Source organism: Gnatocerus cornutus, chromosome 9 (assembly GCF_029298725.1).
Source record: "Gnatocerus cornutus isolate USDA-ARS CGAHR chromosome 9, icGnaCorn1.1, whole genome shotgun sequence".
Lineage (NCBI taxonomy): Eukaryota > Metazoa > Arthropoda > Insecta > Coleoptera > Tenebrionidae > Gnatocerus > Gnatocerus cornutus.
Window position 1 is genome coordinate 7,465,116 of NC_142241.1, and position 23,215 is coordinate 7,488,330.

Sequence of the window (23,215 nt, forward strand, 5' to 3'; positions counted from 1 at the left end):
AATTATACTAATAACAACCCTGAATATAATTGTCTTCTGAAAAATTATCAGTCTTCTCCAAATCTTATGAAATTTTTAGCGTCCCAGTGAATTCCAAATTATGCGTATCTGGTATCTGGGAATTTATGGAGTAATAACCACGTCCGTGGCTAAACCTTCAATTACAAAACCTGTGATTATACCCGAACTGCAATTAATTATCCATATAAAACCGAGACTCTACGAATTTTTCTTATTCGAAATGTGTCACAGACTTCTGCCGTTCCTCTTCTTGGTTTCAGCAGACAAAAATGTCATATCAAGATCTTTGGCTTTTATTGACACCATTGCAATGTCTGCTAAAATCACGGCTTATATCTGTGGAAACAGAGGCGAGTTTTTGCGAAGGCCAACAAAATTTTATGGCAATTTTTCCAGATACTCAAATTTTGTTCCGGAAGGAGCTGTCTCAAAAATACCAAATAAATGTGGTTTCAGACCTTACAAATCAGCGGCTTTACATAAATCACTTGTTTATTGTCGACATGGCTTGTCTAAGTTCGTTATCAGTTCTCAAAGAAGCGGAGGCTGCGAAACTGTTCAAACCTCCAGTGAAATGGTTGCTGTACGGAAAACCTTCTCAAGTCTCGAATTTTTCTTTCGGTATTGATTCTCAAGTTTTTGTGCTCAATCCCGAAACGAGCGAAATTGTGAGTCTTTACAAGTTGTCGGAAGAGAGGGACTTCTTTGAAAAGCCTGTTGTGAAACACGACGATTTCTCAGTTTTGGATAGAACAGATCTGATGGGGGAGACAATCAGAGTTTCGTGCGCTTTTGCGAACCCAGACTCACTGAACCATTTGGAAGACTACAGGTAAGGCGCAACTTTCGAACAGCTTTTGTGAATAACTAATCTCGTAGAGATACGCACATTGACGCTCTCAGCAAAGTCTTCTTCTTGGTAACCAACCACCTCTTGGACTACCTGAACGCGAGCCGAACTTTCGTCTTTAGATATAACTGGGGCTATAAAAACGCCACTACCGGACTATACTCGGGAATGGTGGGAGATTTACAACAAGGAGTAGCGCAACTTGGAGGTGACACACTTGCAAAACCCGCATTGTGAAAACGTTGAGTTTATTTTCCAGGGAGTACCTTATTCTTTACAGTGGATCGCATTCCGGTCATCGAGTACTACGCTGCGTCAACCAAAACATACCTCATGTTTGTTTTCAGAGCTCCTCCTTTGTCGTACGTGACAAATGTCTTCACTCTGCCTTTCGATTCTTCAGTTTGGCATTACTCCTTCGTGCTGGTCGGCATCGTTGTGGTTTGCGTCTATCTCATCGTTCTTTGGGAGTGGAGAAGTGAAACATTTCGAAAGAAGGTCCAGAAATATCCTGATAGCCTTCGTCCAAACTTCTTTGATGCTATTATGATGGAAATCGGAGCCATCACGCAACAAGGCAGTGATGTTGAACCCAAAAGTACCGCCGGAAGAATCATCACAATCTTCATGTTTCTAGCTTTTATGTTTCTTTACACTGCTTACTCCGCCAATATTGTGGCGCTTTTACAGTCGACTGCTAACAGTATCCGCACTTTGGAGGATCTCTTGAATTCCAGGATACAACTAGGAGTCGAAGATATCATTTACGCTCATTACTACTTTGAAGTAAGTGAAGTGTGACCATCGTAAAATTACCTTCTTTGTTGTAGAACGCCAAAGAACCCGTTCGCAAAGCTATTTATCAACAGAAAGTAGCCCCCAAAGGCCAGAAACCAAATTTCATGAAAGCAAACGAAGGAATACGCCGCGTGCGAGAAGAATTCTTCGCTTTTCACACAGAGCTCCCTTCGGCGTACAAAATCATCAGCGACACGTTCCAAGAAAGTGAAAAATGCGGCCTCAAAGAAATAGCTTACGAGAATTTAATTGAGCCATGGTTGATCATGCAGAAAAACTCAACGTACAAAGAAATAATAAAAATAGGGATGAAGAAAATTCACGAGTACGGCATCAAAGACAGGGAAATTCGCAAAATCGTCTCGAGAAAACCGCAATGTCATACCGGTGGCAGCAACTTCGGCAGTGTCGGTCTGATTGATTGCTACTTGGCGTTTTTGATTTTTGCCACTGGTATTGCTATAGCTCTACTTTTATTCGTTTTTGAAATAATAATGAAGAAGTTTGTGACACGTATATAGTCAGTTCCGGTCACGCATTTTGCACTCTAGACAACAAATAGTTTCACAACGAGTAGACATGGCAAATTTATCGGATTATCGCTTCATGGACGACAAAAACCACGCTTACATAAGGTATAAACGTGTGGTTAGACTAAAAGTAAAATTCCTTTTCAGATTGCTTTGGTTCTTCGTGTATGTACTCTTCACTTCTGCCTCTATAATCCTAATACTGACTCTATGGCGTGAATTTATGACTAACCCCACTATTACCACTCTGGAATCTGCATTTTTTCCCGTGACCGACGTCCCCTTTCCAGGGGTAGCCTTGTGCGAAATGAATAAATTTAGCCGAAGAAGGGCCGCGAAATTTGCCCAATTTCTGTGAGAAAACGACTGTTTTTACAAAGCGTAACTTTTTTTTTGTAGAGCCGCACGCTCAAATCTGACCGAAAGCGAGATCATGGACGCAATGCCCATTTTTGGAAAGTTGTACGACTTTGAATATGATATTGTGGATGATCCTATTGCTTCAAAGATACAGAAAGTTCTCGACGAGAAGAAGATCAACTTGTTTGAAGTCTTCAGACGGGTTTGGATACTTAGCGAAGCGTAAATAATTAAATTGAAAATTTATTTCAGCTATCAATACAATGTGACGACTTCTTGAAAGTTTGCACGTGGAAAGGACAAGAAGCGAGCTGTTCTGAAATGTTCCAGTTAAGGATAAGCTTCACCGGATTTTGTTGTATTTTCAATTATCTCAGAAAACCGATGCATTACTACAAGTAAGATTGAATTATCCTGATCCAAATAATGACTTGCGATTATAGGACCAACATTACTCTAAAAGAACCTCTTAGAGGAAGTGAGGGTATCCATGGAGGACTAACAGTGTCTGTAGCCAACAACATAGACGACTATTTGTACACATCTTTAAATTCTGTGGGATTCACAGTACGGTAACAAAGGAACCAACACAATCCTATCGTCTTTTTTTTTCATTATAGGTCTTAATTTTCTCCGCAGGGGATTATCCGGATCAAACTAGCGGCGGTTTGTCGCAGTTCATCGCCAAACCTAACTCGGAAACATTTATAACACTTGTCCCGACCACTGTTGTTGCCGTTAAAGAAGTCCTTGACTACCCACCCTCAAAAGTAGCGCTTTTTCTGTTTTAACATTTATCAACAATTGTTTGTAGCGACAATGTCTCTTCGACACAGAAAGAAGCACGAAATTGGGTACTGTCTACTCACAAAGTGATTGTCACGTGGAGTGCAGAGTTAAGAGTACCATGGCACTATGCAATTGTGTTCCTTTTTTGACACCTATGAGTACCAAAGACAATGTGTGCACTTTAGCGGATTTGGAGTGTCTTAATAGACACAAAAGTAAGTCTTTTGCTAGCTTGACGGTGTTTAAAGCGCGTTTTAGATAAATGGGACTCTGTTTATCCTGAAGAAGACACGACCGAGTTTTTAGAGAGGGAAAAACACGATTCGTTACGTTGCAGTGAAAGGTGTTATCCTTCGTGTGAGGGAACTTCTTATCAGGTTTTTACAGACAGTGTGCAGTTTCATAACGGGTAACCCAACAGGGTAGTTTAAAAAAAAAAGACCCAACTAATTTTTCAGGTCTGAAGCGGATCATGACGAAATTATCGTACACGTTTATTATGACCAGGAATTCTCAAATTTGTATAAACATGATGTCGTTTATTACTGGTTTGAAATATTAAGTATGAAGTTGTAAAAAGTGATTGAAACTTCACTTTTTGCTTTCAGGCAACTTTGGGGGAACTTTCGGCTTGATCATAGGGATGAGTATAATTTCATTGATAGAATGTGGTGTGTTTTGGCTCCAGTTCTTTGGAAATAAGTGTTGCAATTCTCAATAGAAAATATCAAAGAAAAAGTTGTTTTTTTCCCGGGAAATAATTTTGGATCTAAGTTAACTTCTTGTGCTACCGCTACCGTCTCAGAGAGGACACCGCTCGTTCTATCTCTCGAACCTATGTCGTTGCCGTCCCGTTCCGTTCTTCAACAGTCATTCGGCCTCGGTGGACGTAGTGCGTCGGAGGTGTTGTTGTGATGTGTAAAACTTAAAAGAACTCGGTCTTTTGTGCAGTATGTGTCCAGTTGTTCAGTGAAAAATGGCGGATTTAGTGTATTCTGTTTGTTTCGTGTTGTTATTATCCTTCCAGCAGATCCTGAGCGAGGATATAACCCCATCTGAAAGAAGTAGGTGCAATCGTACGTTGCAGTCTGCGGCCCCTTTTCTCAATTGAATCAAATTATATTAAAAACGTGGGGTTAATTACAACTCTAATTGATTTTAGGAATAAATCAGTTGGATAGTACAGTCCGCGACTCAAATAATGACTCTTTGTGTAAACACTGACACATTTAATGTTTGGCCTCGCGGAACCAAAAATCCAGTCAACTAGTGACCTTGAGGGGTTGATGGGCGCGCTAATGGTGTTAAGTACCATGGCCGGGGTACTAAGAAGATAACGGAACATCTTAGGCACGTTTCTTGATAAAATCGTGAGAATTGAAAACGCAGCCTTGGATTAACATGAAATAGATGACAAATTCTTTCGATAACCTTTGGAAACTGAACTGGTTTTGCGAAAATTAACTCGTTTTCCTCCTCCCCCAGAGCACTCGTCCCAAAATATCCGCAAAAAATCGGCCAAGCCATGTGTGAAGAAACCCAAATAAACACACATCTGCATCATTTTAAGGGTCCCCCGTCCGCCCCCTCCATTGTTTATTACAGCAGCACGTGTCTGATGGTACATTCAGCTGCCCCCTTGGTAATAAAGCGAAAATTACCGTAGAAAACGGAGGGAGCGCCTTGTATTTATTATGGTAGCTTTTTGGGCATTTGTTTTTGTCCCAGTATCAACATGTGCTTGAAAAGAATAAAGACAGTCATGAGAACAGATGTATTGTCTGACGCAGTTCAGAACCGGATACGTTTCCTTTGGTCGGTCTTTTTTCGAAACAAAACCACCTTAGTCTGCTCGATGCAACACCTTCGTGAGTCATCTCAGGTCATATGTAGCCATGGAAACCAACTACCTCAACACGCGACTGGTCATTCGGAAATCGATTTTTAACAAGATTTTTAATGATTCATCGAGTTGTCATTTTCAATTGGTGCAGCGCCAACTGAATCAGAGGACTAGTTTAAAGTGGCGATTTATATTCACGGCGGCATTTCCGGCTCTGGATTCAACTGTAGACGACGTGGTGTAGACCCCGAAGTAGTTTACGAAACAATGAAAATAAAGCGAAGGTCAAGCTTTTTTAATTATACCTTCAACGCATTAGTATAATTTTACCGGGAAATGTCTCGTTAATGGTGAAAAATTGCACGTGAATCATGTGAAAGGGCAACAATGATGCACCTCTGTTTTTTATTGCCAAAGAATAAACAAGGAAGTGGTTTTCACTGCGTTGATCCGATAACAGTGACCTTCCAACTTGCGGTTTTTCTTAATTGTTTACAAAGGAAATCGATTTTCTCAGACGCCAGGAGGACTCCACTCGGGTCTTGCTTGGCCGAAGCTCAATGAAATCGGTGCCAACTGAAAATTAACATTGCGGACGCATCCAGAAGGTTGAATGTCAATGGAATGCTAAAATTCGTCTTTCAGGTGAAAGACGGCATAACTGTAAATAAACCTGAAAACTATTTTCGCCGTCTTTCCAGACTTACATAAGTGGTCGATTTCAACATGTTTTGTCGTCGCGTTGGAAATGAAGCTCCCAGAACTTCCATTGTCGGCTCAAAAGGAGGGTCAGTGACCCGCCAAATTTTGAAACTCAATAAATCAGAAAATTTTCTTTAGTTGCAACCGCAGGAGAAATTGTCGTCACGAGCGGATGGTCATCGTAATAAACGGTGACATATCCTGAAATGTGTCATCTGTGCATGTAATAAGTGAAAGTCGCGATGGACAAGACGTTTTTTTTTGCAATGTCAAGTGGGTTTTACTGTTTTGAAATTTATTGGTAGCCATGACAGTGGAAAAAAATAAGTGCCCGCCAGTTATATTTTTTCCAAGAAGCGATAAGTAGTTATTAATTAATTCGGTTTTGTTATTGCAATCTTGCGGTCGCTGATAACCGCAACTTTAACATTTTCCATATGCAGTTAAAAAACTCACTCCGCCCACTACATTTCTGTTTAGTTCTTCAGTGAAGTGAATGCACTTAGGTAACGCTGCACTTCATGTCAAGGGTCGATGACTAATTAATTCCACTTACGGTTAATTAAATGTCATGAAAGTAGCGCCACTGGTATTATCTTAAGACAGAAGGTTAGATTTAATTGACCAAGTTCCGTTAAGAAAAGCCAGAAAACGTTTTTTCTATTCTCTCGCGAATAAATTGTTTACAGTTTAAGAGTTATTGTAATAAACAAAACATTGGTACGATAAACACTATCAAGTCTGTAAATATTAATGTGTGCTGATTGATATTATCGATGTTTACAGTGCAGAATGAGCGAGGCCTAGAATTGACGAAGGACTATACCAAAATCCAAACTCAAAATCTTACACAATTTACATCTTTTCGGTTATAGAAAGTAGGTTTCGTTGAATATTAAGTAACAAACAAACATCCGAGCCTTTCCCGGCTTCACCTGCACTCTAATATTAAAGTTTACAACATTCTATTTTAAGAGAGATTAAAATAGTCCCTGTATGAAGTCTGTATCTTATTATTTCCTAACGTGAAAACTAAACAAACAGTATACTGAGCCTATCATAATTTGCCAACGTCTTAACAACACGTCCTGAATTTAACGTTAAATTGGCTGGAAATAACGTTGCCAATTGCAGTGTAATTTTTATTACTACAGGATCGTTAAAATTGAAACAAATTTCGTTGGACAATTTCCAGAAAAACACGAACAGCCACTTCCTCATATTCGCAAATTAACATTTTAATTTAAATAAATGGAGTGCGAAAAAAACGAGGCCAGAGCACGCACGCATTAATGAATTTAATTAATCTTGAAACAATAACCGCGATGATGTAATTTCGTTTTACTTTCTAATGCTTTTAGGGGATCTTATGCAATGACCTTGAGTTTTATTAAATTATTCTCGACCTTGGTACGAAATTGCATTTTTAAACAAATATTTGCTTTTGGCTTGTGTCTACATTTCACAGGCAAGGTCAATAAACTAGGTGCATTGTTACGGTTTTGTTGAGAAATACTGTTTGATTGTTAAATTTACATTTGTCAACGACCGATATGTTCATCGAGGTCGTAAAGTACCAGAAGAATCTTAACACACCGGAAACACTTGGACGATAACCCAGTTCGTGCAATTGGTCGATTTTAAATTGCACTCGAATTTTGCTCTTTCTGATTGGACTAGGATGGGCTCTGAAAATTCAGTTATGTTGGCAGCTCCGCAGTTTCAGTCGAACGATTGTATTTTGTTTTCAATTCAAAGTTTGATAGAAATTGAACTCGCCCTTGGAAGTTCAATCAAACAACGGGACAAAACACAATTTTCCTCTATTATATCCAGCGATAAAAGAGAACGATAACCGTATTAATTCGTAGTTCATAAAATTTATTTTTAGACAGTTTGTTTTCCTGTGGCTAATGCATTTCGTTTATCATGCAGTTGTGTCATAGTCTAATACTTTTTGAACGATGGGTCACGGTCTTTGGTCTTCCGATTGTCTTTTGTCCCCCATGCGCAACGTCCGCTGTTACCAACCGTGCAGAAATTCCAACACTCATCTCCCCTGCGAAGATGCTAATTTCGTCCCTGTCTGCATTTCTTTTCATGTTTTGGCCGACGTCCAAATGCACCGATTTATTTCCGACTTGTAAATTCAATCGCTTTCTCCCTTTTTTCGGTTTTTCTTGTAATGGTCACGCTTTTCTCAAGAGCTGTGACAAATCAGCTGCCCACGCGACGTGTTCCATTAGAAGTCTGTGACCTGAGGCCAAAAATAGAGCAAATTTCAGATGCAGCGTTGCGATTGAAACCAATATAAGTAATTATTTCTTGCGATTTGTGATAGAAGCGAAAGTTTAATTGTGAAATACTGGTAAATGGAGCAAAATCGAAATTAGTGATTGGTGGAATTAGAAAGAGTGAAATGTGAGAATGTCTCAGTCAACGTCACGATAAATTTGTCACGATAAAAAACTTAGCACATCTCCAATTTCTTATCGTAAAACTGTTCCAGCTGAACAACATCCTGCCAGAGACTTCAGCCGTCACACGCTTGTTAAACCCAGAATCTACCATGGCCGCGAGAAGCGACAAATATCATCGAGCAAAGACGAGGTAAAACAACTAATTTTCCACTTTACGCCAATCTTCGCGCCCACTTTTTCGCGATAACTTCCAGTTCAACGACAATAATTTATCTCTTCCGTTCTGTTCAGGGGAGTCCCTATCACCACGATCATATAACAGTAACCATCCCTGTAGACGGCGAAGAACTAACCCTAGACCTCACCCTCAACAAACAACTCATTCCAAAAGGATTCTTCCTGAAGACGCAAGAAAAAGGCACTCACAAAATCGTCAAACCTACGCGTGAAGAAGTCAATTTGTGCCATTATGGAGGGACAGTTAAGGGCAAACCGGGGTCGTGGGTGGCGCTATCAACCTGTGATGGATTATCTGGGGCGATTTTTGATGGGGAGGAAATGCACTACATTGAAAATACGGGGGATAAACATTTTTGGTACAGACATGCGGACTTGGTGGAAAATAACAAGACTTGTGGATTCCCCGATGCTCATCATAGTAAAGGCCATAGTCCTAATAGGATACTTAGGGTAGAAATTAAAGTGAAATCACAAGGGAGATATTAATTAATTAATTTATTTTAGTATAAGAGAGCCGCGGAGCAAAACGAGCTGGTTCGAGGACCTTACAACGCCAATAAAGAATCGAAATACGTAGAATTAGTTTTAGTTGTCGATAATCGGGAATATAAAGAATTAGGTGAGAGTACCACCAGAGTGGAGAACCACTGCAAAAGCATCGCGAATATTATCAACGGGGTAAGAAATCAATCAAACGGAAGATTTCCTTCCTCACGTTCAAATCGCTCTTTTGAAGCTCTACGCACCGCTCAACATCTTCATTGCTCTTGTGGGGGTCGTAATCTGGACTGAACACGACGAAATTATCTTCTCCGCCAACGGCGACACCACCCTCACCACTTTCCTCCATTACCGCCGCGAGAAGCTCGTCAAAGACCATCCTAACGACAACGCTCAACTTTTGACGTGAGTCCTTCGTTTCCATCTTCACACTGTCTTTGACTCGTTTTCTGCAGCAAATTTACATTCGAGAACGGCGTCGTCGGCAAAGCGCTCAAAGGCCCCATCTGCACCTACGAGTACTCTGGTGGAGTCAACACCGATCATTCTCCTGTTGTGAGTTTGGTGGCCACGACGGTAGCCCACGAAATGGGGCACAACTTCGGAATGGAACACGACACCAACGAGTGTACTTGTCCGGACGAAAGATGTATCATGGCACCGAGTAGTTCGACGGTGGCCCCTACGCATTGGTCGTCGTGTAGTTTGAACTATCTCCTCCTGGCGTTCACGCACGGGATGGATTACTGTCTGAAGAACAAACCGGCTGCGTTGTTCGACAGTCCCGTTTGTGGCAACGGTTTCGTGGAACCAGGCGAACAGTGCGATTGTGGTTTAGCTGAACGTTGTGATAATACGTGTTGTAACGCCACGACTTGTATGTTACATCCTAATGCCAGTTGCGCAACGGGGGAGTGTTGCGACTTGACTGTAAGACTACCTTAAGTTTTTTGGAGTCGTTAAAATTGTGATTTTAGACGTGCATGCCGAAGACCGCAGGGACCTTGTGTCGCTCCGCAGACTACGAATGCGATCTTCCTGAATATTGCACGGGACAGAGCGAATACTGTCCTGCCGATATCTACAAAATGGACACGGAAGTTTGCGATAATGGGAAAGCTTTCTGTTATCATGGTTTCTGTCGGACTAGAACTGACCAATGTAAACTTTTATGGGGTGAAACGGGGAAATCTAGCGACGAGCAGTGCTACAAGATGAATGTGAAAGGAAACCGCCATGGCAACTGCGGTTACAATAAATTCAATCAATCGTTCTTCAAGTGCAACGATGAGTAAGCGATTTGTTAATTGACTTTAAGAATTGAATGAGTCAACTCGTTAACAAATTTCTAGAAAACTTAATTTATTATTTTAGGAACGTTCTCTGCGGAATGCTCCATTGCAAGCATCTCAACGAGCGTCTGGAATTCGGCATGGAGTCCGTTTCTATTCTCTCCCACAGTTTCCTGAACCTCAAAGGTTCCATCGTAGCGTGCAGGACTGCTATCGTTGACTTGGGAATCAACCAAGTGGATCCAGGCCTGGCACCAGACGGAGCTAAATGTGGCGACGGCAAAGTAAAACCTGATTTTTTTTTCTCGTTTATACAGCCCCCATTTCAGATGTGTGTCAACCAAAAATGCATGTCCGTGGCTAGTTTACAATTAGAAGGGCACACTTGTCCCCACAACTGTAACAATCACGGTTGGTGCAACAATCTAGGGCACTGTCATTGTGAAGACGGCTATGCCCCCCCGTTCTGTGAAGACCCAGGTCCTGGAGGGTCAGAGGACAGTGGACCAGCGTCTGATCCCGATGGTAAAAATCCCTGTAATAAAATCACGCTCTAATCTCTCATTTTAGCTCGCAAAGAGTTTGTGACGGCGCTGTTCGTCATTTTCTTGGGTATCATCCCTGCACTTGTCCTCTTCGCGTTCTTCATGTACTACATTAAACACAACGTTCTGCATTTCCGTTCGAAGAAGTCGACGACACCTACGTACGTAAAAGACTGTATTCTTTCCAGTTTCCAGCATGTTCTGTCTGCATGTCGTGGTGGTAGTTTACTGTCCAAGCGTTCTTCTGTTCGTACAGTGTCGGAAAGTGTTAGTAACAGAGGCAACGTTCGAAATTTAGAAATCACACAAACCGGGTTAGTTTCTACAACGAATCATGACGTTATCGTTAGAAGTAACACAATAACCAAAAGTACTAATAGGGAAAGTGGTGGTATCAGACGGTTATCTTTGAAAAACATCAAAGGACTCAAACTTAACACGAGTTTGAGGACGAGGAACAAAGAGACTGACATTGAAACTCCGGCAACCACGGAGACTGTTTGTTCCGACAAAAGTCCCACGTTGGTGGTCAGTGTTAAGGATCTGGCGAAAAGATTCAACACTACTGAAAAAAAGTAATTGTGATTGATGCAGGAAGTGAATCATGTGGCATTGCGACTTCCGTCGTATCTAATTATAGTCTTCCAAGAGTTCCTGTCATTTCTGCATTTATTTATTTCGCCAGATTCATAGTAGTTGTGCTTTTGTGTGTACCGAATCAAAGGGGTCGATTTCAACTCGAAATCGGCCGGAAACTGCGTAGATTATGTGTCCGTTTTTGTTTGCATGCTTTCTTTTTGTAGTAACTTTTCACGTAACTAAATATAATATTAATCTTTTTGTTTCTAATTTTTTTACTTTCCTCGCTTCTGGCTTACACAATAACCGCCGCTTCCCTTCCTCTCGTCACGTTCAATTACAAACGTGATCTTTCCCGTGTAGGATCAAGTCTCCGTCGAAATCTCGCACAGCTCCGTTCGTCCCTGACGCGACGAAACGCACCGAAGATAACCACTCTCTTCTCCAAAACGACCCTCCCAACTCTCCTCTGCAGAACGAGTTCTTCGGTCACTTCAAGGGGTTCTCACTAACTCCGGCGAAGAAACTGGAAAAGGAGCCGACGCGGAGCGCACCACCTCCTCCTATTGTCGTTCCGAAGAGGTCGGAGAGTTTCTTGAACAGGTCCGTTTCCAGGGCGCAGTCGTTCAAGCAGGTCCTAACTGGAGGCGGTGAGAAAGGACCAGCTTTGCCTCCTCCGAATCCTGGGAGTACTGCCAAGCCTATAATTTCGTCCCCGATTCTGGAGAATTCGACGTGTACGGCGAAAGAGTTGATTTCTCCTCTCCGACATGCGCCGAAGATGCCGACGAGGGCGGCGCCGGAAACTCCAAGACCGTTGTCGACCACAGACGCGATCGTGGAGGAGAAGAAAATCGGTACGACTTTGAATCGAATTACGTCGTTTTTGAAGAAACCTCCTTCGAGTACCCATGCGACTTTACCGCGGAAAGCAAATAAAATTATGGATAAAAACGCGTTGAGGAGTATAGAGATCTCAAATCCGGTGCTACAGACCGATGGTACTACGGTGAAAATTGAACATGACGACAACAGACCGGTGGTCATGAGGGCACAGAGCATGAGAGGAACGAGTGTCACTCCGAGACCAAATATTCAGACTTTCGGCTCGATGAGACAGCCAGGAGTGAAACGACCGTTGAGCATTCCTTCAGGAAGTCGCCCCAAAAGTCCGCCACCTCCAGCACCGCCCAGTTTAGAAGATAAGAAACTGCAGATTCCCAGTTTGCCCGGGTACCAAAAACCGATTGCGAAAACCACCCAGAACCAATACGATGATTGTTTGAATAAGACGGCACCTCTCGCGAAGCTCAGTGAAGAGTTGAGCAGTGATAACATCTACGCCGTCATTGAGGAGTCCCCTCTATCACCCCCCGAGAGTGTCACTTCCGACAAAGCTAAAACTTCTAGTTCCAGCGAGAGCATGGGTCTCTTAGGTGAAATCGTCTCAGAGATTCAGAACCGAAACTTTGATTCTATCTACTCCACCTCCACGTTGGCACGGAAGAAGAAAGAAGAAGAAGAAGCGAAACTCAAGAGCCCCTCTTCTGAAACCTACGTCAATACTTCGTCCATTTATAAAAGCCCCGAGAGCGTTTACAGTAACATGAACAATGTAAAATCGAGTGCCAGCTCCACGTCCAGCGGGTACATCCATCCATCCTCTGTCAACGTCCCTGTAAAACCTCCCGAACCGTCTAAACTAACCACTTTTGCGAAATCCCGCAGCCCCACACCCCCGAAGATAAAAACAGTCCCTCGTCAGATCACCCCTCCCAACCTCCGAACTCGTAAACCCTCACCTTCTCCTTCTCGAACCGCCCCCGCCAAACCCCGTCCCGTTTCCAACAGCCCCGATTTGGTAACTAGCTGTAACTCGAAACCCGGGAAAGGACCCGATTTGGTGAACGGCGGCACGACAAAGAAGCCGGCCATAGCTACAGTGAAACCGAACGTGAGCGGTTTGCCCAAAGGGCGAGCAAAATCGGTAAATAAACCAAACGAACGCAAAAGTACTGTAAATAAAAGTAACTCAGATGTCAGTAAACCTGGAGGCGAGACGAAGAGTGTGCCTTCGGGGGTGAGAAACGCAGCGAGGTCGTCATCAAACGTGGCGTCGTTACAAAAGAAGTTCGAAAACAAGACAGTGAAGAGTGGTAAAGCATGTTGAATTTAGTTTGAGGGATCTCGGAGATATTGTGATAAATTTATTAATTTGTGTCAAAAAAGGCCTTAAAGGACAATCAGTTTTCCAAAAGAAACAGAGATCCATAAGTATTTCGAGGGTAAATTATTGTAATGCATCGCTTGTGGGAAAAACGGGCGGTCGAGGGTTGAAACTTTGCTTACAAGTCCTAGTCGTTTACACCGCACCACGTTCATAGCTTTAATCAAGAAGTCTAGAAACAGAAAGCAGCTCGTTCTCGTATCAAGACTTCTTGGCTTCAATATATTCAGAACTGACGCCATATTTATTCAATGGCAGCTCAATTCCTTGCTTAAAACAGAGACAGTTTTTCCGACGAGCGGTGGATACCAACTTTTGTTAATATTAAGTATTCCTACTGCGATAATGTGATTTCTTTCACATTCTTATTTTATTATACACCTGTTAGTTGGGTAGTTTTTTGTACATAATACCAAAGATTACTATTGTATTAAATCTTGTAATATAAACATCCAAATATTTCCGCAGTAAGTAAACTTGAAGCATTATTTATTGGTTTGTAATAATAAAAAAAAATCAAAGTATTTCGTTAAGTTTATACAAAACTTGTACACAAAACAAACTACTAATACTGGGCGCTACTACAACAACATTTATTTCCTAGCTTACGAGACATATTTACAAACAACATAAATAAGGAACTAAGTCTAAGTTAAATACACAAAAATCAGTCATAAATAAAAAGAACACAACGGAATGCTTCTACCTACGTCCAATTAAAAACTGACTAGTCTAATCCACGTATAAAAATAAAATTTCATTTATTGTCACGTTTCGTCTTATCACCCATCAACAACTCGTCTCCAAAGGTACCGATTTGGTCGTGTTGTTGGTAACGCTATGATTGGTGACCGTATCACCCATGGACGGCAAACCTTGCGAGCTTGAAGAATGATGATTGGTGGTACCCGCGGTACCGTTTGCCCGATGCTTACGGAAGCACCAGAGGCGCTTCGCTGCAGAGAGTACCTAAAATCAAACGGTTAACACGCCAACCACACAGAGAAAGAGAGTAAAGTACCTGAGGTTGGCAACCTACGACTATAAAAATAAAGACGCCCTGGCAGCAGTTGATGAGATCGGTTAAGTACCAGAGAGCGTGGGGACCACCTACGATCCACGAAAGGACATCGGCGATCCAAGTGACTCCCATGACCACCACAAGTTTCATGCAAACGCGACCCAACGCGGCTCTGGAAAGTTATGTAAAATTGGTTGCATAACGTGGCCACGTATGAGTAAAATTAGTGTCAGGTCGCGAAACACCACAATTCCCATGAGAATCATGTCAGGAATTGGAATAATATTTGACCTGAAGTTGTTTGAAGCGCATTGATATAATTATCGCGGCTAATAATAGATTTTAAATCTTAACACTTTGAAGTTCATGGGGTTTTTGAAACAATGTACCAAATTTAATATTCGCGATTTTATAGCTCGGTTCTAAAACGCGTGATTTATGGCTAACCACTAAAAGTAGCTATCCATCACGCCGGTCAACAGCCGTCCTTGAATGCACTCCAAGAATGCCGCCTCCGACCGGTCTCTCAACTAGGACAATTTCCACGCGAGTGCAAAAACTCGCATTCTTACCGTTCCGAAGTAGACTTGACCAATTCTCTTTTCCACAAGCCGCAAGTGAGTTCCCTCGCTGTGAGGGCGAAAAGGGCCAAATTGACGACGAGAAGGATTCCAACGGGACCATAGAAGAAAGTCAAAATTTCCATCCTCCCTAAAAAAACAGCCTTGAACGACCTCAAAACAACTTTCAATTGATGGACAAAGAGCGGTATTGTTTTGGTGCCGCCTCCGCTTTGTTGGGTTTAATAAAGCGTGTGAATCATCGTAAACCCACGAGTTATTCAATTTGATGCGAGGGAAAGAATGCGAAGAGGTTCCGCGTGGTGGCCTTGTTTAGACGAGGACAAGACGTGAAGGAATTTAGGGGAGTTCTATGCAAGAGGCGATAAAAACGGAATTTGCATTTTTTCGTTGATACAGAGCTACCAACCGACAAATTCCAAAGCCCACTGATTGAACTCGAGTTTATGTTGGAAGGTCGCTCCCTTCACCGTCATTCTAATGATTCCACTGATTTTGATGACATAAGACAGAAACTAGCACAGTTTATAGTTTTTATCGCATAATTGCACGAGTCATTTAAATTATTCAACACACGACGTGATGACTTCGTATCAGAAATTGCTAGAAAACACTCACAAAGACCGGTTATCAATAACTGCGATTAAATACTTAATTAAACTTTGCCACTTGGAGAATTTATGATTTCCTATCCAACAATTCAGTTATTTTTCGTGACTTGCTCGAATTTCTTTGAGTTATTCGCGCTAAGTGCGTCAACGGAATCAAAGATTTCAAGCAAAACTATTTAGGCTTCATAAGTTTGATAGAGTACGTCGTAAAATTTGAACGATGGTTGTGTTTACAAAATCCAAGTTTACGACTCAAAATGTTGTTCCTTGCACATATTTTTTTAATAAAATCTTCCAGATGCAAAAGAATGTTTTGATTTCTTAATCGCGTCCGATTTGGTCTAAAATTTATTTATTTTTACTCTTTATCGTCCCGTGACGTACTTTGATAAACCCATCAAAATATGTTTTGCAATGTCCAGTGGCAGACGGCATGGCAACTTCTTATCACACGATTACGCTTTATTTTAGGAAAATTTGGTTCGGCTCATCAAAGAGTAACCTTGACCGCCTCCAAACGCGTGTATTGACCTATAACCCACGCCCTTACCATAAAACCAGCAAGTTTTCACTCCAAACTTTGGCCTAAGAAAATCCGATCCACTGGGCACAGTGTCCAAGATGGCCGCCGTGCTAGCAATGATCAAGGGAACCCCCCAGGCGTACAACATGTACAATCGCAGGCGGCATCGTTCCTGACTCTTTTCGACGCTTTGTGGCCTCAGGTCTCTGTAATAAAAAAGAAATAAGAGCGTAATTATGTGTGTTATTAGAAAACGAGGAAATGCCACAATAATAATAGTGACGGCGTAAACAAATCTTGCTCGGATGGATTACAACGATTAACCTTGATTCCGCCGTTGTGTTGGTATTAGCGAGGGCAGCAGTGCGTTTCAGAGACTTAAGACCGTTTTAAAAGGATTGTTGAAAGAGTTTCCGACATGATTTCTGTAATGATGGATAATGATAGTAACTGTAAGTGTCGCCAAATTGCCGGAGATACCGTTTAGGTGTTGCTTGGAGCGAAGATGGGACCGTAAAGAGACGCGGAAATTGCACTTTTGGAAATTTTCGCGCCCGGGAACAGATGGTCCAACAAATGGATCTTTTCTTTTGAAGCTACTTAACGTCTCGTTCATAATCCGGAAACGACCCATGTGCGAGACTCGCGCCTAATCCCTCATGTTTATTAAATCCATAAACTACCTTTTTATATCCGTGTTTTTCTCGGTTAAATCAAACAAATAGAAAGCGTATTATTACAAACGTTTCGTCATTTTTTCTGACGGCTTTAAAATAAGATCCGGATGCTGTTGCAACCTTGGGATTCCTGCGACGTCAAACTTTCTCCAGAGATGCAACTTTTGTCCGGACACGTGTTTGGAGTTTTCTAAACGGAAGTCGTGCTTTTTCGAGCTTTGGAGAGATTTTCAAGTTATCTTTATTCGCAGCTTATCTTTCCCAATTAAAACAGATGGTGTACCCATGACCCAGATCAGTTTCCAAATGGTGTATGCAAAACGTCTAGACTTGAAATTCTTAAGAATTCGTTGTCGTTCGCAATTAAAAGGTTAATGTTTTAATGGTTTCAATTAGTCGAATTGATTGCATGGCTCCGATTCGGATTTTTTCTGATGCGCTCGGTCGCTTATTGGCACCGCTTCAAGAAAGGGAAATGCCGGGGGCATTGGACACTTATTAATAGGCATAATTAGAGACTGTGGGCACGTAATGATTACCTGCCGCGCGGATTAATTCATGCATTTTTTCACAAAGATGAACTGCAGGCATTCTAGGAACTTTGCCGTTGTCTTTCGTTCTCGGTATTTAGATAGAAGCAGCTGTCAACGCGAGGCAAAATTAGTATATTTTTTCGCTGATCAATTGACTTGGGGGACACTACAGGTTGGTTGCATTGGAAGAAAACAGGAAATATCTAGAAATCGGATATGAAAGGTCGGGTTGTTGCGTCACATTCCCATCCGTAAAAATATTCCAGTCTCTATAAATATAATTTTAATAAATCCATGTCCCGATAAACTGGCGCCTTAGTGTTTATCCATTAATATAAGTTTCGTCTAGAATTATTACCATTGGTCTATTAATACGAATTCGAACGCGAAAGTTTGTCGTCTGGCTAATTTTACCCGGCGAAGAACTGCAGACACTTGACCCCTCTATTTTCATCCAGACATCCATTTTCGTTATCAGGAATGTGCATTTCAACCACCAAAAAGGGAGAAGATAAAAAAGACATCGCTCAGTCGCGACGTCGAGAAAAATCCTCACAAAACAACCATCTGCCGCTTGACGATCGTCTCTAATTTAAAACAATGAAAAACGATCTACAAGTTGGCGCCACTGCGTGTAAATTACAGAATCGGCACATTTACGATCTCCGTTTTAATAAATCATTCCATTTCCAGTCGTACCAACGCAAATTTCACGTCCTCACATCAGTCATTGCAACATTATCACGATGAACTTTGGCAACGATTAGCGTATAAATAAACTCCCAAGGTTTTACAACCTAAGAAAATTAATTTCTCTACACACATCTGTGTGTACACGCGTTCCGGGTCACTAAATTTAATTTGTTGCGAAAATAAAATAAAAATGTCGCAACACTTACCGAAAGGTCCACCAGATGTTGAAGCACATGGTGTTGAGCCAGAAGAAAGCCGCTAAAAAGAGGAAGTGCATGGATACGGCTGAAAAAAAAGGTCAAAGAACGAATTAAAAAATTAATGCACCAACTGGATTAATTCAAATAAGGTTTTATCAACGCCTCCTCACTTAATTCAGCGCAGGATGTCTTCGTTACTTTAATTGATACCAGGTCGGGAATATTATATTCAAATTTCGCGATTTGGGATGACAATTCGAGTGTGATTACATGTCATATTCGAAATCGAAGCGCAATAGTTTAAGCCGTTTTTGAGGTGTTTGAAATCTAAACATCCTGGTCTAGGGACGACAGGGGATTTTTCCAGTCCATTTGAAAAAATAACACGAATAACTTGAATCTAAATATTTACTCCACAAGTTTTTTATAGCTGGGACTTTTGTTTTGTGTCTGAGACAATTACACGGTTTATTTTGGAAGCTCTTGATCGATATTCTCACATCGATTGCGTTATCTAACAAATTCACTGGGGAACCGGCATTAGAATCATGTTATGAAATGAGAAAAATGATTTGTGACCAAAATTGGTAGCCATTGTCCTGGGCGATTTCTCTGAACTCATTTGTAGACTTTCCTTGAAACTTAATTGCAAGTCTTCAAGTAGGTGCAGGTCGCCGGTTAAGTAGTTCACTTTTATTACTTGCTGTAGTTGTGTTGAGAAAATGATATTCATGTTTGTGTTGAGGTCTGCATTTCCTATAACTTGACGCAACTGTTGTGAAAATAACTTTGTGATTTGAAGCAACCAAATTGATTTTTTGAAAAAAAATTATATCTGAAGGTCAGAGGCAGTAAAACAACACCTTACAACCGCCGCCGGTCAATTATTATCTTTGTCCCTTTTACCCAACATTAAAACTAGTCGGAAATTACCATAAATAAGACCCTAAAACGGAACAACAGTTTTGTCGGCTTTTACGATGGGACATTTTTATGGCAGGGGCGCCAAATATCTATGGAACCACTCGAATTCCTTTATCATAAATATGTAAATACGACCGTTGATAATGGTTCCAAAGATCGGACAAATAAGTAAGGGCGTCCCTGGAAGGTTAACGGCCCTGAAAGGCGGGTGTTCCAGGATTTGCGTTAATTAGACTGACTTATCGACAGCGATAGTCAATTTAATGGGACTCATTAGAGTAATCTGGATTACAGATGACTGTGAGACAAGGCTTATCCGTCAAAGTGGCAGGTAATTTGACTAATGAGAGCGCGACAAATTGACAGATTGTCACTGGTTTTTTGCGCATTTAAATGTGAACGTTCCTGCATCTCTAGGTTTATTTAATTACGCGCTTCACAGTCTGGTGGCTCCACAAGCTGACCACGCCAACTCGATCATTTTTCGTAGTCACGATGGCGACGATCATAAAGAAAAAAGATCGTCTTGAATGAATGATTCAGTGCCAGATGGCCCAATATCGAACAAAGATCTCTTCTGGGTCACGTCGAAAAACTGAAAGTTTGTTTTTTCCCCAGCGTCACTTTATGATTCACGATGTACTGTTTAGTTTCATAACGGCACTTTTGCATGTTTATTCCTCAGTAGATACTTAACATTATTATCGCTTGAAGGCGCCGATTTCGCAGTTTTAATGCTTGGGTCTTTTAAACTTACCAATGAAGACACAGACTGTGTGATCCATTCGTCCCGACAGGTGCGTGATACACAGAAGGACGTCTCCTCCAAGAAGACATGCAACGTGGTTTGTCTGACATTGCCAGTGAAGAACATGATGACTGGCGGGCAGAATAGCCCCAGCGGCTAAAGTCGCGGCCAAAAAAACCGCGCTCAGAGCCAACCCGATGGGATAAATAGTAAATCGGAGATCATGAGTGCTCTCGCTTTTTGCCTTCTCAACTGTCACAGTCACATGCTCTTGACAGACCATGATCTTTGGGGAACCACCTAAAACAAAAAATTACAATGCAACCAAGCGTAAGACCTTGATTTTCGCGACATTTTCACGTCCATCAGAGCACGACAGATGGTCATTGAGGCGTGATATCACTTTTGTTAATGAAGTGACCGTAATTAGTGTAACGGTAGATCTCTCAAGACAATGAAGCGACGAAATTTGGGTCAAACTTCTTTGTCGGCAGGTGCAAAGGAAGCATAGCGGAGAACGGAGAATTTTGGTGAAGTCGAAGAAAATGTCAACGCAACCATGAGCACCAATGTCGAAGAGAATGTGATTTAAGGTCGCAGTTACCTTGTTCGGGTTTATTTATGAATTGTCAACAGCTACTAATTTATGCAAGTCGCCAAAATATGCGTTTAATTTTGCGGCGTCAATGAAAATATTCAGGCTAATGAAAAATCCTAACTGAAATAACTAAATTGATCGCCGACACGACAGTTTGCCTAAGATTTTACGTCAAACTCGCCACAAAGTTGGGTTAAGATAACAACGTACACGTAACGAACTGTAAAAAAAGTTGAAGTATTTTCATTTAAATAAGCTTTTCTTATTGGTCAGATTCGGTGCTGTTAAGTCATGGCTTGCTGATGACAATTTTTTTGCTCACTAATCAGTTTAGTGATAATTTGATGAAAATAAAGCGCGAAGTTTGAATGAACAAACGAAGGTAATTTTGCTGCAAGAACACGGAAAACTAACGGTTCAAAGGAATGTTCTCTAGAAGATTTTCTAGCTCCTTCAAGCCAATTTAGAAACAATATTGAATCATTTATCTCTTATAAAGTAATAATCTAAAGAAGCCAGAATGTGGGTTTGCTAACTAATACGTCTGCAAACATGCTCTTACACACTAAATATTCAATAAAGCTACCGTTACGCATGACACTAATAACCCGGAATAATTCTCCAAGAAATCAACATTTCTCTGGTATACATCACGCGCTTTTTACAAGCCCAAAGAAAATCATCATTAAGTCCGATTCTGCTATTTCCTATCAATTAATCGTTAATTATCATGATCTCGGCTCGGCTCATTAAAGCTTTCGGGTAATCACCGCCATACGTTTGGTGGCAATTTAAAATTCTCGCCTAAACCCTAAAATGTAGACCCTGAACACGTTGCACGCATTAAAATGCCATTTAACAACGGAACACCGCTTAAATTTGCATAAAATGAGCCCGAAAACGTGAAATAACCTCCGGGCACTAACAGTGCTTACCAGCGTCTTCCAAGACGTACTCCAGGCAGTAATTCCCAACCGGCACCACCAGTTTGGATTCGTTCATCACTAAAGTTCCATTCTTCAGCATTTCGGCGTCGCGTAACTTTCCTGCGAACACCACCTCCTGATCGTGACACGTGGGGAAGCCCGCAACGAGTCTTTTATCATCCCCGAGATTGATCTTGTACCCGGAATTCTTAAAATGAATGCAGGTCTTGTTCGTATCCGAAAAAATGGCGTTTTCTCCGCAACACTTCTTCACGTGGACGGAAGTCATGGATTCGGTTTGATGCTTCTTGAGGCACACTAGCGCAGCGGTGTAGTCAATGCAGAAGTTGTCAGGGTGCACCAACTCGTCGTAGGCGACGACGTAAAGAGATCCGTTTTGAAAAGGCACATAATTCCCCATGAAGGAAGTCAACAATGCCGGAAGCGCACAAGGGGGTTTTACCCCTTCACGTAGACGCCAGTTCGGAGGAACCATGCTTGGAGGAAGATAATCACCACGACCGACTCTGAAGACGTGGAGGTTCCATTGCGGTGGGGTCGCTGCAAGTTCGCACTTGTTTTCGTTGGTGAGGACGTGAGTCAGAGGACAACACTTGGAGATGGTCACGTTCCTGGCGGCGTCGGAGGCGGCGAAGAGGAGAATAAGGGTGAGAAGCAGCATGTCATTTAGGGTAAAATTACTAGACACAATCACGAAGACGCGCTATCGTCGACTGATTTTGTTTTCCTTCCGATTTCAAGTAGTTAACAGTTGCAGTGGACCGGTCTCTCCCCACTCGAGCCACTGTCTTACCTTTGTATTCCGACCAATACGACAAAAGCGCTGGCGGAGGATGGGGAGGGCCTGAGGGATTATGCTGTTCAAATGGGACGAAAGAAAATTATGGGGACACTCTATTTTGCCTATCAGCATTTGATATTAATAACTTTCAAGGTTAGCTATTACAGAAGTGTTATCAATTCAGCTCTATATTTAGAAGTGATATGCTAGAAATTTTATTTTTTATTTTATTGTTGTGTTGCATTTTTTTTCATTTGTTTCAGTTTTTTTCATTGGTAACTTAAGTGACACGTGACAATGACAATTTAAAATTCTCTGCCAACTTGTTTGAAGGCACCATAAATCGAAGGATCTCCTTTATCGATGCCATAGGACTAGCATACCTAAAGAATACTTTCACATAATAGCAACGTTCTTGGCAGCGACTTTGTCCACTCTATTGTTGACCACCTATACATATCTTTCTTAAAAACATTTCTCCGTGACAAATGCGATTATTGTCAAAACAACCCAAAGCTCTGGAGACAAGTATGAAAATTCGCAACGTTAAAACACGACAGGAATTTGTCATTGACCACTTTCCTGACAAGAAAACAGATCCACATCGTTTTCCGCGCTAAATATGACAACAATAACGAATAAATTATGAGGCAAAGTTCAATAACGTGATAACAAGAACCG

The 23,215-nt window shown here is 41.5% G+C and overlaps 4 protein-coding genes and 1 long non-coding RNA gene across 6 annotated transcripts; 4 read left to right on the forward strand and 1 right to left on the reverse strand.

Annotated features, from left to right (window-relative positions):
• Nucleotides 1-599: 599 nt before the first annotated feature.
• On the forward strand, nucleotides 600-2,190 carry LOC148168424 (ionotropic receptor 75a-like). The gene is made up of 4 exons (XM_088045372.1): nucleotides 600-853; nucleotides 901-1,079; nucleotides 1,131-1,657; nucleotides 1,702-2,190. Exons 1-4 carry the CDS (start codon nucleotides 783-785, stop codon nucleotides 2,188-2,190), a joined length of 1,266 nt encoding a protein of 421 aa, XP_087901498.1. The 5' UTR covers nucleotides 600-782.
• On the forward strand, nucleotides 2,155-4,321 carry LOC148168425 (sodium channel protein Nach-like). Its single transcript, XM_088046205.1, has 12 exons — nucleotides 2,155-2,304; nucleotides 2,347-2,553; nucleotides 2,599-2,761; nucleotides 2,812-2,957; nucleotides 3,003-3,126; nucleotides 3,180-3,329; nucleotides 3,374-3,563; nucleotides 3,607-3,757; nucleotides 3,807-3,910; nucleotides 3,957-4,052; nucleotides 4,123-4,240; nucleotides 4,300-4,321. The coding sequence occupies exons 1-12, from the start codon at nucleotides 2,249-2,251 to the stop codon at nucleotides 4,319-4,321; spliced, it is 1,527 nt and encodes a 508-aa protein (XP_087902331.1). The 5' UTR covers nucleotides 2,155-2,248.
• Meltrin (disintegrin and metalloproteinase domain-containing protein meltrin) lies at nucleotides 4,213-13,873 on the forward strand. 2 transcript variants are annotated; one of them, XM_088044783.1, is made up of 11 exons: nucleotides 4,213-4,412; nucleotides 8,403-8,503; nucleotides 8,605-9,003; nucleotides 9,058-9,231; nucleotides 9,290-9,459; nucleotides 9,510-9,984; nucleotides 10,032-10,345; nucleotides 10,429-10,630; nucleotides 10,676-10,871; nucleotides 10,917-11,052; nucleotides 11,834-13,873. In XM_088044783.1, the coding sequence occupies exons 1-11, from the start codon at nucleotides 4,325-4,327 to the stop codon at nucleotides 13,638-13,640; spliced, it is 4,062 nt and encodes a 1,353-aa protein (XP_087900909.1). In that variant the 5' UTR covers nucleotides 4,213-4,324; the 3' UTR covers nucleotides 13,641-13,873. The 2 variants fall into 2 exon arrangements, with proteins under 2 accessions (XP_087900909.1, XP_087900908.1); XM_088044782.1 differs by having other exon boundaries at nucleotides 10,917-11,205; nucleotides 11,834-13,778.
• A 340-nt stretch (nucleotides 13,874-14,213) lies between these two features.
• mthl1 (adhesion G-protein coupled receptor methuselah-like 1) lies at nucleotides 14,214-22,514 on the reverse strand. The gene is made up of 7 exons (XM_088044788.1): nucleotides 21,742-22,514; nucleotides 20,218-20,508; nucleotides 18,543-18,621; nucleotides 16,461-16,639; nucleotides 15,291-15,429; nucleotides 14,719-14,890; nucleotides 14,214-14,666 (listed from the first exon to the last, which is right to left on the reverse strand). The coding sequence occupies exons 1-7, from the start codon at nucleotides 22,412-22,414 to the stop codon at nucleotides 14,487-14,489; spliced, it is 1,713 nt and encodes a 570-aa protein (XP_087900914.1). The 5' UTR covers nucleotides 22,415-22,514; the 3' UTR covers nucleotides 14,214-14,486.
• Nucleotides 22,413-23,078, forward strand: LOC148168428 (uncharacterized). Its single transcript, XR_015770777.1, has 3 exons — nucleotides 22,413-22,424; nucleotides 22,511-22,687; nucleotides 22,798-23,078. It is a non-coding gene; the product is annotated as an uncharacterized LOC148168428 (long non-coding RNA).
• Nucleotides 23,079-23,215: the final 137 nt, after the last annotated feature.